The sequence below is a fragment of the Gymnoscopelus braueri genome, assembly GCF_963280865.1.
Source record: "Gymnoscopelus braueri genome assembly, chromosome: 5".
Taxonomy (NCBI): Eukaryota; Metazoa; Chordata; class Actinopteri; order Myctophiformes; family Myctophidae; genus Gymnoscopelus; species Gymnoscopelus braueri.
The window spans coordinates 31,002,197-31,017,062 of NC_137606.1; the positions used below are offsets into that span (position 1 = coordinate 31,002,197).

Below are 14,866 nucleotides of genomic sequence, written 5' to 3' on the forward strand. Positions count from 1 at the left end.
CTCTAATTTCAGATTCACTTTGTAACAACTTTAGAGTTAAATGGCTTCCTGGATAGGACCTTTTGAATTGGCCCTCTGTTGCTTAATCACATTGTATAGTTGTCTCCTTTGAAGAACGTTAAAGTTAATTGTACCTCAGAATAATCTGTCCTGTAATATAATATAATATAATAATTTGTCCACCCAAGAGGACATCTCCAACCTCATTCAATTGTTTTGCTGAATATTTAGGGATCTTTAACAACTAGTCCTATTAAGAATCCTGTTCTGTGCCTTTGATGTTTCTTAGAGAAAGAAACTCTGCCATGGACCAGCCCATGTTTGTTCGAGCCGTCAAAAGACGGGTAAGTACAGGTCTCAGAGTTACATGGAGAGTGAACCTAGAACAGCATTCATAGAGAACTATGTTTCCTACATTACAAAAATGTATTTTAGTTTCTGTTTTCAGCTTCTATTTCACTAGTTGTATTATGTATTTGAAGTGTTGTTTTTAGCCGCACTAGTGGCGCGGCTCTAACAATTGCTATGTCAGTCCTTCCATCCATCCAAAACACTTAGCTCCCAAACAGCATATCTCGAGAACTACTGGCTGGATTGCCATGGAGAGAATGACCTTTCCTCTGGTGCCACCATTTAGGCCAGAAATTCCACAAAACTACTAGCTGTATTGCATTGGAATCATCTGTGCACTTTCTTGCTACCCAGATGATGGCCTTTCCTCTAGTGGCACTCTTAGGACAAAACGTCCAGTTTCGCACATGATATTTCAAAACCTAATGGCCAGATTGGCATGAAACTTGCACTCAGTAAGGATAAACCCTATTGATTTTGGTGACCTCATTGCCAAACTTTCCTCTGGATGTAAGGAGCAACAGGGGCTGCTAGCAGGGCCTTAACTCTCAGTCCTGTTAGTGTATTGATTACTGTTCAATGAACATGGTGATAAACAGTGCTTATGTATATGTAGGCACATAATGTGTGCTCTGTGGCACCACACTATGCTTTTGTTTTCATCTGACTTGTCACCAAGTCAGATGAAGACCTGCAACTTCTGGACAGTAGTGGTAAGCTTTATTAACCTATTTCTTCTGTCAATATTACAATACATTGTTAAGTATTTGTATTTATGTATTTTATTTTTGGCTTTATCATTTGTACAGAATTGATTGATACACCCAACAAATCTGCAGTAAGTGTATTTTATTTTTTCTTCTGATGTTGATTATATTTATGTACAGTAAGCATGAAATGTAGTAGTGCTTGAATGTGGAGTATGCAGCGACAATAAAGTTTTATTTTGTTGGAATTATGAAGGTTGCCTATGCCCAACACATATCTGAAAGTCTTGGTGCACAGCTCAATCCGGACATATCATGGACAAGTTCATTGAATACCCCAACAGCCATGCCATCCACCCTTATTTTATGTAAGTACATACTGTATACAATACTACCTTATCAGACATTATTGTCAGTTTTAGTCATTTATATGGTATGTTTACAGTATGTATTCTATTAAAGTATAATTGTTTTCATTTTCACAGCTAAACCAGAAGATCATCCAGTGAGTCTGTCTGCAGAAAAGAACGTTGTTGTAAGTTATTACTCTTTTCTTTAATGAACACTCTGTATTTATTCCTACGGTTTTCAGAATGCTGCTGAATGTGTTGTAAAAATGTATGTATGATAATAAATTCCAATTGACCAGTCTGTCAATTATGTGTTTTGAATGCATAAATATTCCAGTACTCCCAGTTCGAAACTACTACAAATGTTAATATTTTGTATACTGAAATAGAGCTTATAGCAATGCTTGAAGTAAGATGTTTTCTGTGTAGCTTTTTCTTCTTTCTACTTTGATAAGTGTGAAAAGAAGTGATACTGTACTTATTTATTTTTATTTATATCCTTCCTTAGTTGGTGCGGAATCTTTTCCCCTCTCTCTCAAATGGGTCCAGCTATCTAATGCAGCCACCTAAAAAGAGTGATCATCCCACTGTTACACAAGGTAAGGGGTGTTTTTTCTGTTGATTGTTGATTATGTATGAGTTACTTTATTAAAATACATAGTGTGAAAAGGCTTGAACGGCCAAGGCTCCAAAGACAGTCAGAGATGCATTTCGTTTTTTGTTTTTTTTGCCCAACTCCTCCATCGAACTCCAATGCAAAATTATTTACAAAATAGCAACAATAATATTGAGCAAAAATCCAAAATAGAGATGAAATAAATAAATAAGCAATTCAGGCAAACACTAATAAACAAGACCCAACTGGATCAGAACTCTCTTCAGGCTATAACCTTGATCACACAAGGCCCTGTAGCTCTCCCTCAGGGATGTTACCCGTGTTCCTGCCAACACTTTGCAGCCTCCGTTAAATAGGGAGTGGATCCTACCACAGGACACAGAACCAATTAGCAACAATTCCAAATACATCCATAAATACTCTCATAGATTCCCCACAGCATAAAAGTAACCTAAACATTCTTAAAGATGCGTTACAATTAAACAAATATAACTGGGGTGACGACTTAATGACAGTTTAAATAAACACATTACTCCTAAAACATAGGAACACCCCTCTCCTCCACAGCACTTGGCACCTTCAGTGACCCAGTGAATATACTATTTCAATACTCCAGTTTAAAACTATTAGTCCTTGCACAACTTGGAATGCAGTCAGATGTGTGTATGTGTACATGTACATATATAGGGCACGGGTTGCCCCGTGACACATAGTGTGAAACTTTTGATTGATTCTGATACCAGCAGCTGATGACGTTAGTCAATTTGTACTTTAAAAAGGCATTCAAATTGTCTGCGATGCTCCAATGCTTTATAATTCTTGTTATCAGCAGCTGATGATTGCCATGAAGCTGATCGGGGAAGAAAGTCGACTGATTCTCCGCCTGAGTCTTCACCAGACAAGAGTGGCAGTGACTGGAAGCTGACAGTACCAGATGCTATTGAAGATGGAGAAATTCGTCGCACTGTGGAGAGTGTTCTTGACGGAGCTGAAAATGTCCTCTCCATGTTCTTCTCGAACAGTAGTTCAGCTTTGCGAAGAGTGAGAACCAAGGACAGAATAAAGCGGAAACAAAACATCTCAACAAATAAAAATGGCTGCACCTCAACAAATATATTGACAACAAAACATTTGGAGACTAGTGAAAACATTGCTGAGCAAAGATCAAATGAAGAACCTGATGTGAAAACTGGGAATATTCAGTGGACTCCATTGAGCTTGTCTGATAGTTCACTGTGTGCAATGGATACATCTTGCCGTGTTAGTGATTCTTCTAAACAGCTGGAATCCAGAATTGTAACGGAACAACCTGGAAGTGACTCAGGTCCTGGCCGACTAGTCACACCATCGTTTATAAAGTCCCACTCCAATAAGAAGAGAAGCTTTGTTTATACTGTTCCAAGGTCTAGTTCCAGAGAACTAGGGAAAGAGAGTGCAGCACAGAAACTGGGATCATCTGGTATGTTTGCATGTTCCTATTATCTACTACACAGCTAAATCATACAGATTGTGTAATGCATGCCTGGAAAGATATTTTTTTCGTATATGATATGCTATGCTTTGATATAGTCACTTGCTATTTTAACAGATAGGAGGCCTTTCTTATATAACCTGTGCCATTAATTTTAGGACAAGAGTTCAAAGAAACGGAAATGGAAAACGTCCCTGATGAAGCACAATGTTGTGTCATCAGCAACAAAATCTATGATGGAAGGAATCCAGGTCAAAACCTAACAAATAAGGCTGAAGATAATCTTCAAATACCGGTGAAAGGACAGGATATTGATGAGTCACAGCTTTGCAGAGCTTTTGCACAAGACTTCAGTCAAATGTCAGATTCTGGTAACGTGGGCAGCATAGAAAATGGATATAAAAATGGCTTCTCTGCATCAGCTTGTTTGTCAGCACTGAAACACAGGAAAAATAGCCTGTTGAGTAGACAAGAATCTAGTCAAAGGGGAACTTCCCATTGTCTTGGATCTAATCACATCCGTAATGAATGGGATATGGCTAGTGACAGTGGGATTCAGTCTACTGTTGCTGTTGTCACTCAAGTTACTGGATCATTATATGTTCTTCCCAGCTCAGAGAAAAATGCTGAAAGTCAACAATCGGGTGCTGGCACAGAGAAAAAACGGCACTCAAAGAATAAATCCGTACAGCTAACCTATAATGCAAAAACAGTAATTGATAAAAGCAACTTTTCTGAACTAAATGGTACAGTTCACACAAGTAACCCACAGCGATTAACAGTTTGTCCTATAAATGTACCTGGATTTCAAACAGCTTCAAATAGAGGAATACACATTTCTACTGTCAATCTCGACAGAGCCATGAGCCTATTTAAAGACATTGAGGATAATGAACCAAACAAGTGTAGCTTTAATACTGGAAGCAACATTGGCAAGACTGGTGAATCAGTGGACAATATCTCTAAGTCAAACTATCCACCCTCTTCAAATGCAAAGTTTGGGGGTGCCCAATGTTCTTTGACAGTTTCACAGAAAGCTGATGTCACAGAGCTATGCTGTTTTTTGGAAGAAGCCGAGAGCCAGTTTGAATTTACCCAGCTCAGGCCTGTTAAGATAAGCCTACATTCTGAAGACAATGCCCCTCCTCCCCAGCAAGCTGACAAAGAATTGGATCCTGATTTTCTCCTCGGCATAGATTTTGATGAGAGTTTGAACTCTGATGTTGAAAAGCACTTGATGACCCCTGATAAAATGCCCTCTAATCCTGTTGACAAGAACAAATTTAAAGCACCCAGCACCACAACTAAATTCAACAGTGCAGTGAAACAGAAAAATGTCTCGACTGGAGATGAAGTTTCTATTTCTAAACATGCCTCAGAAGGAAAAGCTGGTATTGTGTCGGCTTATATCACAACAGATGATTTTGACATGGATGGAAATGGTTTATCCTTTGAAACTGCTGGAGGAAATGCTCTGCGGGTTTCAAAGAATTGTCTGCAGAAAGCAAAAGCCTTATTTGCTAATTTAGAGGAGAATCCTGTGATCATTCCAGACCCCGGTGTCTGTTCTGATATTGTGTCTGCAAACTGTGAACACCCTCAGCCGTCACCTGACAAGCTCAAGGAGGATTTTGTAGTCGACACCAAGCATCAAGACACCTCTCAAAACGGTGACCTTTATTACATTGAAGAAGATATTGTCTCAACATCAGATATTTGTACTGGAGAAAGAAAAGTCACCTTTTCAAATGTGACAGAATCACAATTTCAGACAAGTTCTCGACAAATGGCAAGCATTCAACTGGATAAACGTACTGAAAGAAATAAAAAAGTTGTAGATGTCAAAATCAGCACAGCTGCATTCGATGGACAGAAAAGTGGTTTCCAGATGGCCAGTGGGAAGGATATTACAATATCGGCAAAAGCAATACAGGATGCAAATGTTTTCTTCAAAGACTGCGATGTCATGGAAAGTGAAGATTGTGGCTCAGCAAAACACATGAAACTAACAAAATCTGTGACTGGAAGTGGTGTCGATAATGGTAACGGTAGTTTTAAATCGGCTCAAGTGACGAGAGACATTTTAGAAAAGCCAAACGATGGATGCTTTGAAATTAAAACTGTGGATATTGGTCCAGTGGCAAATGATACAATACTGCGTCATGAGGAAGAACTGTTAAAGAATGCTCGTCCTAAGAATCCTGTGGATGTTGTCAGTGCTGGTTCTAGCCCTGGAAATCTATCTTTGATAGCAAAGCCACTCTCTGCCCTCATGTGTACCACATCAAAGAAAGCTGGTAATGCAAGCGGTGAATTGACTCTTGATAGTGGATTTAGTACAGCCAGTGGGAAGAAAGTATCGGTGTGTGATGGCTCATTATTAAAGGAAAATTCTCTTTTCCAAGAATGTGATCAATTTGAGGAACAGAAGCATCATACAGAGGCTAACGGAACGAGCCACTTCACCAGGCCACTACCACCAAGAAATTGTGGCTTTCAGACCGCCAGTGGCAAAGGAGTAACGATTTCAACTAGAGCCCTTCAGAAAGCAAAAGCCATGTTGAATGAATGTGATGAAGATCAAGATAAAAAGACAATAAAACCAAACAACATTCCAGCTGATGAGCCACCACTGAGAAATTGTGGCTCTCACACAGCCAGTGGCAAGGGTTTAGCAATTTCAACTGCTGCCATTCATAAAGCGAAAGCCATGTTTAGTGAATGTGAAGAATTTGAGAATATTAAGAAAAATACCGAAGATAGGATTATCACCGGTGAATTGACCGATCATGGTTGTGTAAATACAGCCAATGGAAGGTCCAACAGTGCAGTGACAAAAGCAAAGTGTCTTTTACAGGAAGCTGATTCATTTGAGGACCAAACCCTAAAATCAGACGCTATGAGAACGAGTAATTTCACCACGACAATTCAGGCACCGCCATCAAGAAATTGTGGCTTTCAGACAGCCAGTGGAAAGGGAGTTACGGTTTCAACTACGGCCCTTCAGAAAGCAAAAGCCATGTTGAGTGAGTACAACCAGATGGAAGAGGAAAAAAAGGAAAATCCAAAGGTGAAGACTGGCATCAAGCATGTGCCTGTAAACATTGCAGTTGATCCATTGCCAAGAAATGGTGGCTTTCAAACAGCGAGTGGCAAGGGTGTAATCATTTCAACTCCAGCTCTTCAGAAAGCAAAAGCCCTGCTGAGTGAGTGTGATGAAGATCAAGATTTGAAAATAAGGCCATCTAACAATCCAACCGACGAACCACCACCAAGGAATTGTGGCTTTCACACAGCCAGTGGAAGAGGTATAGCGATTTCAATTAATGCCCTTCACAAAGCAAAAGCCCTGCTGAGTGAATGTGCAGAAGTTGAGAATATTAAGAAAAATACAGAAGAAAATATGATCACAAGTGTATTGGCCAGTAATGGCGGCGTAAGTACAGTTAGTGGAAAGAAAGGATATGTGTCCAGTAATGCACTGACAAAACAAAAGTCCTGTTTACATGAATGCGATCAATTTGAGGACCAAAACCAAAAATCTGATGCTCTGAGAAACAGGCCAATTCAGGCACCACCACTAGGAAATGGTGGCTTTCAAACAGCTAGTGGCAAAAGAGTTGCGATTTCATCTAGGGCCCTTCAGAAAGCAAAAGCCCTGTTGAGTGAGAGTGACAAGTTGGAGGATAGGAAGGAAAATACAGAAACTGGGATCAAGACTGTACAAGCTGTTTCAATGGATCACCCAAAACCACACAATGATGGCTTTCAGACAGCCAGTGGCAAAGGAGTAGTGATTTCATCCATAGCCCTTCAGAGAGCAAAAACCCTGTTCAATGAACTTGAGGAAATTCAGCATGAAAAAGGAATTGTAACAATCAATCCTAAGATTCAATCACACAATCTGTCACCAAAAAACGATGGCTCTTTTATAGCTTGTGGTAAGCAACGAAATTCAGCTGAGGCTAGTTTTTTCGATGATGGCAGTTCAAAGATCCCAGCCATTTCACAAACAAAGAAGACTGGTGTGAACCTGGATGATGTGCAAAACAATAGAGAGCAAATCAACTGTGGTTTCACAACTGCAAGGGGTATAAAAGTCCATGTCTCAGAAAAAGATCTGTTGAAGGCAAGGAACCTTCTAAATGATCCAGCAAACGTGGATGTATTGGAAGCAGTCTCCACCTCGGCTCTTTCCACTACCAGTGAGAAAGAGTTGCATTTTCAACAAACTACCTTTGAAGAAGTCAAATGTGTCACTCAAAACAACAAGACTGACCATGTGAAAAAAGCTTGCAGAGATCCAGGAATGAGTAGTGTCACTTGTAGCAAAGGCTCTGTGGCATTCAAAGAACCATCCACGTGTAACAAGGTCCCAGTCAAGGTCCCAGTCACCCCTTCAGGGGACTATCTTCACGATGGTAGTCATGATGGCCGGGAAGAGATAAAGCCTCATACCTCTTGTGCATCTCTTACACATGAACGACACATGAAAGTGAAAAATGGAAGAGTGGAGGACTGTGAAATGACTCGGAACTGTGAAAAGGTTACACATCCGTCCCCAAGTGCAAGGGGGTCTCCAGTGCTTAACTTTGGTTCACTTGGCCTCAGCGGCTGCACTATCACCCAGCAGAGATATTTTGCGCAGGAAGCCATAGATTGCGCTAAGGCTTTATTAGAAGACGAGGAAGAAGCTGACCAGGAGAAGAAGATTCCAGGGCAAGAATGCAGTAAAGCACCTGCACTAGAGAGACAAAGTGGCAAAGCGAAAAGATCGGCAGAAGATATAAATGGTAAGTGGGAATACTTCAATTAGGTAATGTTGAATAAAACTGAATAACTACATTGGAAATCTAATTATTTTACAGGTGTACAGTATGCAGGCACGGCCACTAACCACAAATGTTATTATTCCACTGTATTCTTCTAGGGCTAGGCCATCCTCCATTGAAAAGACGGTTGTTGGCAGAATTTGACAGAACAGTAGATGGCCCAAAAGTGTCAGCCCTCTATCCAGCAAAAAGTGGCCCTGATGGTAAATTGCTGTCAACATTGTTTGAATGCGGTAACACTTGTTTTCTTATCATTGAAATTTTTTTTTTTTTGTTTTTTGTTTATGCGCATTAAGGTGAAACAAAGGACAGACGGGTTTTCAAGTATACCACCCCTCTTCATCCAAGAATCACTACGCCATACAGGTAAGCCCACTGTGAAATGGAGAACAAGTTTGTGTTGAACAATTTACAAAAAACTATAAATGGATACTATTTGCATGTACTGTATATCTTTATCTCACAGAGATAGCAAGAGCAGTGCGGATTCCAGGTTGCATAAGGCAGAACCTCAGCCAACAAAACCATCTTCAGTCCCTGGAGACATCAAACCTTCAAATTTCAAAATGGCCTTGTTTGTTCCCCCGTTCCAGAAGAATGTGAGGACAGGGTCACAGGTGTCACAGGGCAAGACAAAAACATCTGCAGTGTTTGTCCCTCCATTCAAAAAACAAAGGGCTAGTGTCCAGGACGGCTCACCTAAGCTAAACAATGAGGAAAGCAAACATAACCTTTGTGGAACACCTACTAAGACTAATATGTTTGTTCCACCTGCAAAAAAATCACACAGTCCTACAAAAGTGACTGAAAATGAGAGCGAAGAAGCCATTCGGACAGTGGTCCTAGAGGAGGTTGAAAATGAGAGCAAAGAAGCCATCCCGACAGTGGTCTCAGAGGAGGTTGAAACTGCAGATGGTCTTAGGAGTGCTCAAAGCCTTCCTTTTAACCATGGGATAAAAGAGGTTGCTGCAGAGGAGTCAGTTTCCAAGGACATCGTATCTGGAAACCAAGGTAACTTTTTAAATGTTAATGTAATACATTACCACACATCGTTTTATATTTAATAATAATAATATTATGCTTGGCACTCTATTTACAGACATAGCTCAGAGTCTCCAGAGCTTAGAGCTTGCGCGGGATATGCAGGATATGAGAATCAGGAAGAAAAAGCGCCAGAACATTCGACCAATACCAGGGAGTTTATTCTTGGCTAAGACCTCAGGAGTGGACCGGATTCGTTTGAGAGATGCAGTAAATGGATGGGCTCCTGCCAAACACACAACACAACAGGTATGGTATGGGTAAAATGTTAACACACTTGGGCTTTCCCAGTCGTACTAGCTATACTTAAAGTTCAAAGTCTGATATTGACACATTGTTTTATTCTACTGCTTTTTGTAAAAACTTGATTAACCCATTTTGGGCGGGAACCCCTATTTGTAACTATACCTTTCAGGACGGGAACCTGTTGCTATGTGTGTACAGTATATAGCAACATACATTTGTTGTAATTTTTGAATAAATATTTGGAAGTTTTTCAGAAAGCTTAGGTCAGGATTTAGAAGGCGTTTTTAGAATCGGCCTCAGGTCTAAATGGGTTAAACTTGGGATTGCATTTTATCTAAACAATTTACGAATGTGTGGGTTTTAATTTTTTCAGCTGTATGTCTGTGGAGTGCATCGGCATGTGTCTGAGATTACCAGTGAGAACGCAGAGTCTTTTCGCTTTCGTTGCCTGCAGTTCTTTCAACAGCAGGTATTCATAGATGGAGGTGGTGTCCAACTTGCGGATGGAGGATGGCTGATCCCCAGGAGCGATGGAACTGCGGGGAAAGAAGAGTTCTACAAGTATTGAATCTATTGATCACTATTTAGTATTTCAAATTAATAACATTTTGCAGCATTTGATAAAGGTTTGAGAAAAATGTTTGATAAATCAGATATAGTCTGATGAATGTGAATGCAACTATTAGAAGTTACAGTTTCCACCTAACCTTTGTTATGTATCTTCCATTTTCCAGAGCATTGTGTGACACCCCAGGTGTGGATCCCAAGCTGATCAGTGAGGAGTGGGTGTACAATCACTACCGGTGGATAGTGTGGAAGCAGGCCTCGATGGAGAGGTCTTTTCCAAGAACAATGGGTAGCATCTGTCTCACCCCAGAGCAGGTTCTCCTCCAAATCAAATACAGGTACATAAGATTGATTGAAAAATCCAGTTGAATTTTATAATCTGATATAATGAATCTTTTGCACTAAAAGGCGTTTAAAAAGCAAGGAAAGTAATTTGTGTTGCACAAGCACAGAATCACTTCTGTGCTTGGAATTGGTTCTGGTTAAGGGTGCCACACTGCCACATGAAACCCACGTAGGAATACCAAATTACAAGACATAGAACAATGACACTGTACAAGACAAGCAATGTGTAAACCCTGGTTGTTCTTGGATATTCTTGTCTGTTGACTCAGGTATGATGTGGAAGTGGACCATAGCCGAAGGCCAGCTCTGAGGAAAATTATGGAAAGGGATGACGCGTCAGCCAAAACCTTGGTTCTCTGTGTCTGTGGTGTGGTCTCCAGGGGTCAGGACCCAACCAGACAGAGTCGGAATGACGTCAATGTCCCACAAGGGGCTGAATCCAAGGTCGAACCACCAGTTGCAATAGTTTGGCTCACAGACGGCTGGTATGCTATTAAAGCGCAGATGGATGTTCCACTGACTGTCATGCTCCACAAGGATCAGCTGGTCATTGGTGGGAAGCTGATCATCCATGGAGCCGAGTTGGTAGGATCCCAAGATGCCTGCTCGCCTCTTGAGGCACCTGACTCTCTCATGATGAAGGTAATGTAAACAGTCGAAAGCAAACCATAAGTTTAATGTACCAACACATTCTCCCGCAAGAAATGATTTGTTATTCATTCATGTTTTCAGATTTGTGCCAATAGTTGCAGACGAGCACGATGGGATACCAAGCTAGGATTCCACCGTGATCCTCGGCCATTCCTGCTTCCTATTTCCTCTTTGTACAGCAATGGAGGACCTGTTGGAAGTGTGGACATTGTCGTGTTGAGAAGCTACCCCACCCTGGTGTGTAGTTTACTTACACATGATGCTTTTTTGGTTTTTTATCTTTTCAGAAAATATATATACTGTATATATCGTCCTTTTTGTTTTTACAGTGGATGGAAAAGAAGCCTGATGGAGGGTTTGTCTTCCGCTCTGACCGTGCTGAGGAGAAAGAGGCCAGACGATTTGACAGCAGCCATCACAAAGCCATGGAGATCCTCTGTGCCAAGATTCAGGCTGAATTTGAATCGGAGGAGAATGGTATGCCTTGTCTTTTCATTTAATGAGCAAAATACAGGTCAAATGAAATGGTTGTTTAGAAGTTGTGATCTTCCAGGTAATGGCAGATCTTGTGGCAGAAGACGGAGGAAGACACTCAGCCACCAGGATATTAAGAGTTTGCAGGATGGAGAGGAACTACATGAAGCAGTGGAGAATAACCCCGTTTACTTGGAGGTGATATGACACTCCTTTCTCTCTCGTGTTAAAACTGTTGTAGATGCATTCAGTTACTGAGGTTGTTCTCTTGTCTTTACCAGGGCCATTTGAGTGAACAACAGCTAGAGGCTCTAAATGCCTACAGGCGCACTCTAGCAGAGAAGAAGCAGACTGAACTGCAGGAGCGGTACCGCCGTGCCCTAGAAGATGCACAAGAGGGCCAGGGCAGCTGTCCCAAACGAGATGTTACCCCTGTATGGAAGCTATGCATTGCGGACTCCAGGGACCAATTAGGCAGCAATGGTGTGTCTTAATACGTATATCTGTGCATCTATAGTTCTTTTTGTGCATCTATAGTTCTTTTTATGTCTGTGTGGCCCTTGGTTATGCAATATGGGTGGCAGTGGCTCAGGAAGTAGAGCAGTCGCTTTGAAAATGTAATGTGCATTGTATAAAGGCTTTGGATAAGGCTCTTTATAAATGCACCATTTACCATTTAATACATACTTATTGTTTAAAAACAACTGAAGTGTAGTTTCTTTAGTTCTTGTTTCAGATTGATGGTACCTAAAATGTTAAACATCTTGCAATACTGGTGAACCCAATTTAAAATGTATTTTTTTTCCTGTTTTTAGTTTACCTATTGAACATTTGGCGGCCTTCATTGGACCTTCAGTCTTTGCTGAAAGAGGGTGGCCGATACAGGGTTTTTAACCTCACCACTTCTGATGGCAAGAAACGACCTGGCTGTGCAGCTGTTCAGCTCACTGCAACTAAGAAAACTCAGTTCCAAGACATGCAGGTTCTGTAAACTACTGCATATTCTGGCCCCAACACATTCAGCCTAGAAGTATAGACACATTTTCATGAATATTTTTCTTTATTTTTTAGGTCTCCCAGGAATGGTTGTCTGCACATTTCCAATCAAGAACATCAGTCAACTGCCTTGACCTCCAAAAGACAGAATTCTATCCACTCTGTGGAGAAGTTGACCTCATAGGATATGTCATCTGTATCACAGATGGACAGAGTAGGTGTTTTTTATTATGTTTTATTGTCCCCCCAAGTTTCTGTCATCACTGTATTATTTATAAAAAGGCTGTGATTGACACGCCTCTTTTCAATCCAGGTTTCTCTCCTGTCATATATATGGTTGATGGGCAGCTGAACATTATGAAAGTGCGCTGCTCCAGCAGTTTGATTCAGTCCGGCTTGGAAGACCTGGTGAAGCCACTTGCCCTTTTGGCTCTGAGCAATCTACAACTGAAACCTCAGCCTTCCGCTCCCATTCCGGTCCTGTATGCTGGAGATCAGGCCCTGTTTTCTACAAATCCCAGGGAATCCCATCTACAGGAAGCCCTCTCCCAGCTCAGAAACCTGGTCCAGGTGCGCTGCAGTGCAACACTTTAAAAACACTAATCACTTATATTAGTGCAGTTTCTATCACCTGACCATATCAGAATTAATTTACTGGCATGCTTGAATGCTTCCACGTACTATTTCACTTCATCGTAATACGGGGAGTTTGTCACAGAGCCGAAAAGACGTCTGCGTAAAAGGCATAGCCAGCATGACGGGTGTGATGTTAAGGTCTGTGCACCTTTCTGCCCTGAGCTGCTCCCTGCTTCTCTTTACCAATGTATTTCTGATCACCCAAACAGATGAGCATGATTCCACCTTAACCTAATTTGCCTGAATTTCACATACTCCCTAAATTCATCCACATACCTCCAGGAGTACTAGTGCCCCACTTAATCAATAGCTGCCCTAAATGAATAGGCCTACTCTAAATAAACAACACATGCGTTAAATGCACACACGTTTGTTTCAAACTTTTGTCTAGCCACAGGAGGATAGGATATTATGTCACAGATGTCAAACGTTATATTGAAATAAAATGTACTAATAAATTGGATCTGATGTTAAACCAAAGGTGACATTTGTAACCATAGCCTGAGACAAGTTACTGTACGTACCCGTAATATGTTTTTTTGTTGTTTTTTATTATTAGACACAGTGTACGATTAGATAATGAAAACTGGACATTTATTTTCCAGGGTCAGGAGGACTTCTTCAAGAATGCAGAGGAGAAGCTTTCACACTTCATCCAGTTTGATGGTCTGAGCTCCATCTCATCTCCAGCTTTGCAGCCAAGAACTCCAGGTTATAAAATAGATGTAAGACCAAAGACAAGGACCTGTGTCAGTTTTTTTATTTATTCACTCATATTACCGTGGCGTTCTGAAGCGTTACACCGGAATGGAAATAAGATGTTAAGCTTTCTTGTGTGTGCAACTTGAGGTTTTTAATACATGAGCATTGTCAATAAAGATGACAATCAATGAAAAAAAAAAAAACCCTCTGCTGTATATTGCCAGTTCATGTTGCTGAAACTGTTATTGTGTTTCGTGCAGGTGAGATCTCAGCAGCCAAGCAGAAGCTTTGGATCCTTCCCGCCTTTGGGCAGGACCCCCACACCTTTGGGCAGGACCCCCACTCTGGCGAAATCTTCAGCAGACAAAGACCCAAAAAGTTTGAAGAGAAAGAGGGCTCTGGACTACCTGTCTCATATACCCTCCCCACCGCTTCTCTGCCCTGTGGGCACAATGACTTCTCCTTGTGTCAATAAGACATTCAACCCCCCTCGGAGGTCTGAGACACCCAGCACTTTAAAAACTGTTAAGACCCGGAAATCTGTCATCCCACCAGCTGAGAATGAGTGGGTGAAGGATGAAGAGCTGGCTATGATTGATACTCAGGCATTGCACAGTGGACCTAGTTAATTAAGTACCTGATGGAGGCAATTCACGGTATATGTACAGTATATCTATATATGTGTGTTGTACACAAACAAACAAAAGATCTGGTCAAATGACGAGTGAGTGTGAAGGCCCTCTTGTGTCCAGGTTCTGTGGTTGTTTTTTCTGGAATTAAAGAGGTGAGGTCCAGATGGACTTTTATGCTGAATCATTGTCTTGTCTTGTTTTGTGTCATCTCTACTGTATATTGGAGGGGACTTGTCAGTCTAGCTGAAT

At 41.1% G+C, this 14,866-nt stretch overlaps 1 protein-coding gene across 1 annotated transcript; it reads left to right on the top strand.

The window, feature by feature from the left end:
• The first annotated feature begins 1,006 nt into the window (after positions 1 to 1,006).
• brca2 (BRCA2 DNA repair associated) lies at positions 1,007 to 14,801 on the top strand. Its single transcript, XM_080428865.1, has 23 exons — positions 1,007 to 1,064; positions 1,161 to 1,189; positions 1,315 to 1,426; positions 1,544 to 1,593; positions 1,917 to 2,007; positions 2,854 to 3,483; positions 3,654 to 8,288; positions 8,426 to 8,530; positions 8,624 to 8,693; positions 8,794 to 9,338; positions 9,427 to 9,617; positions 9,988 to 10,175; positions 10,349 to 10,519; positions 10,796 to 11,168; positions 11,259 to 11,414; positions 11,507 to 11,654; positions 11,731 to 11,849; positions 11,933 to 12,134; positions 12,467 to 12,633; positions 12,723 to 12,861; positions 12,961 to 13,217; positions 13,889 to 14,008; positions 14,246 to 14,801. The coding sequence occupies exons 3-23, from the start codon at positions 1,405 to 1,407 to the stop codon at positions 14,612 to 14,614; spliced, it is 8,748 nt and encodes a 2,915-aa protein (XP_080284991.1). The 5' UTR covers positions 1,007 to 1,064; positions 1,161 to 1,189; positions 1,315 to 1,404; the 3' UTR covers positions 14,615 to 14,801.
• The last annotated feature ends 65 nt before the right edge of the window (positions 14,802 to 14,866 follow it).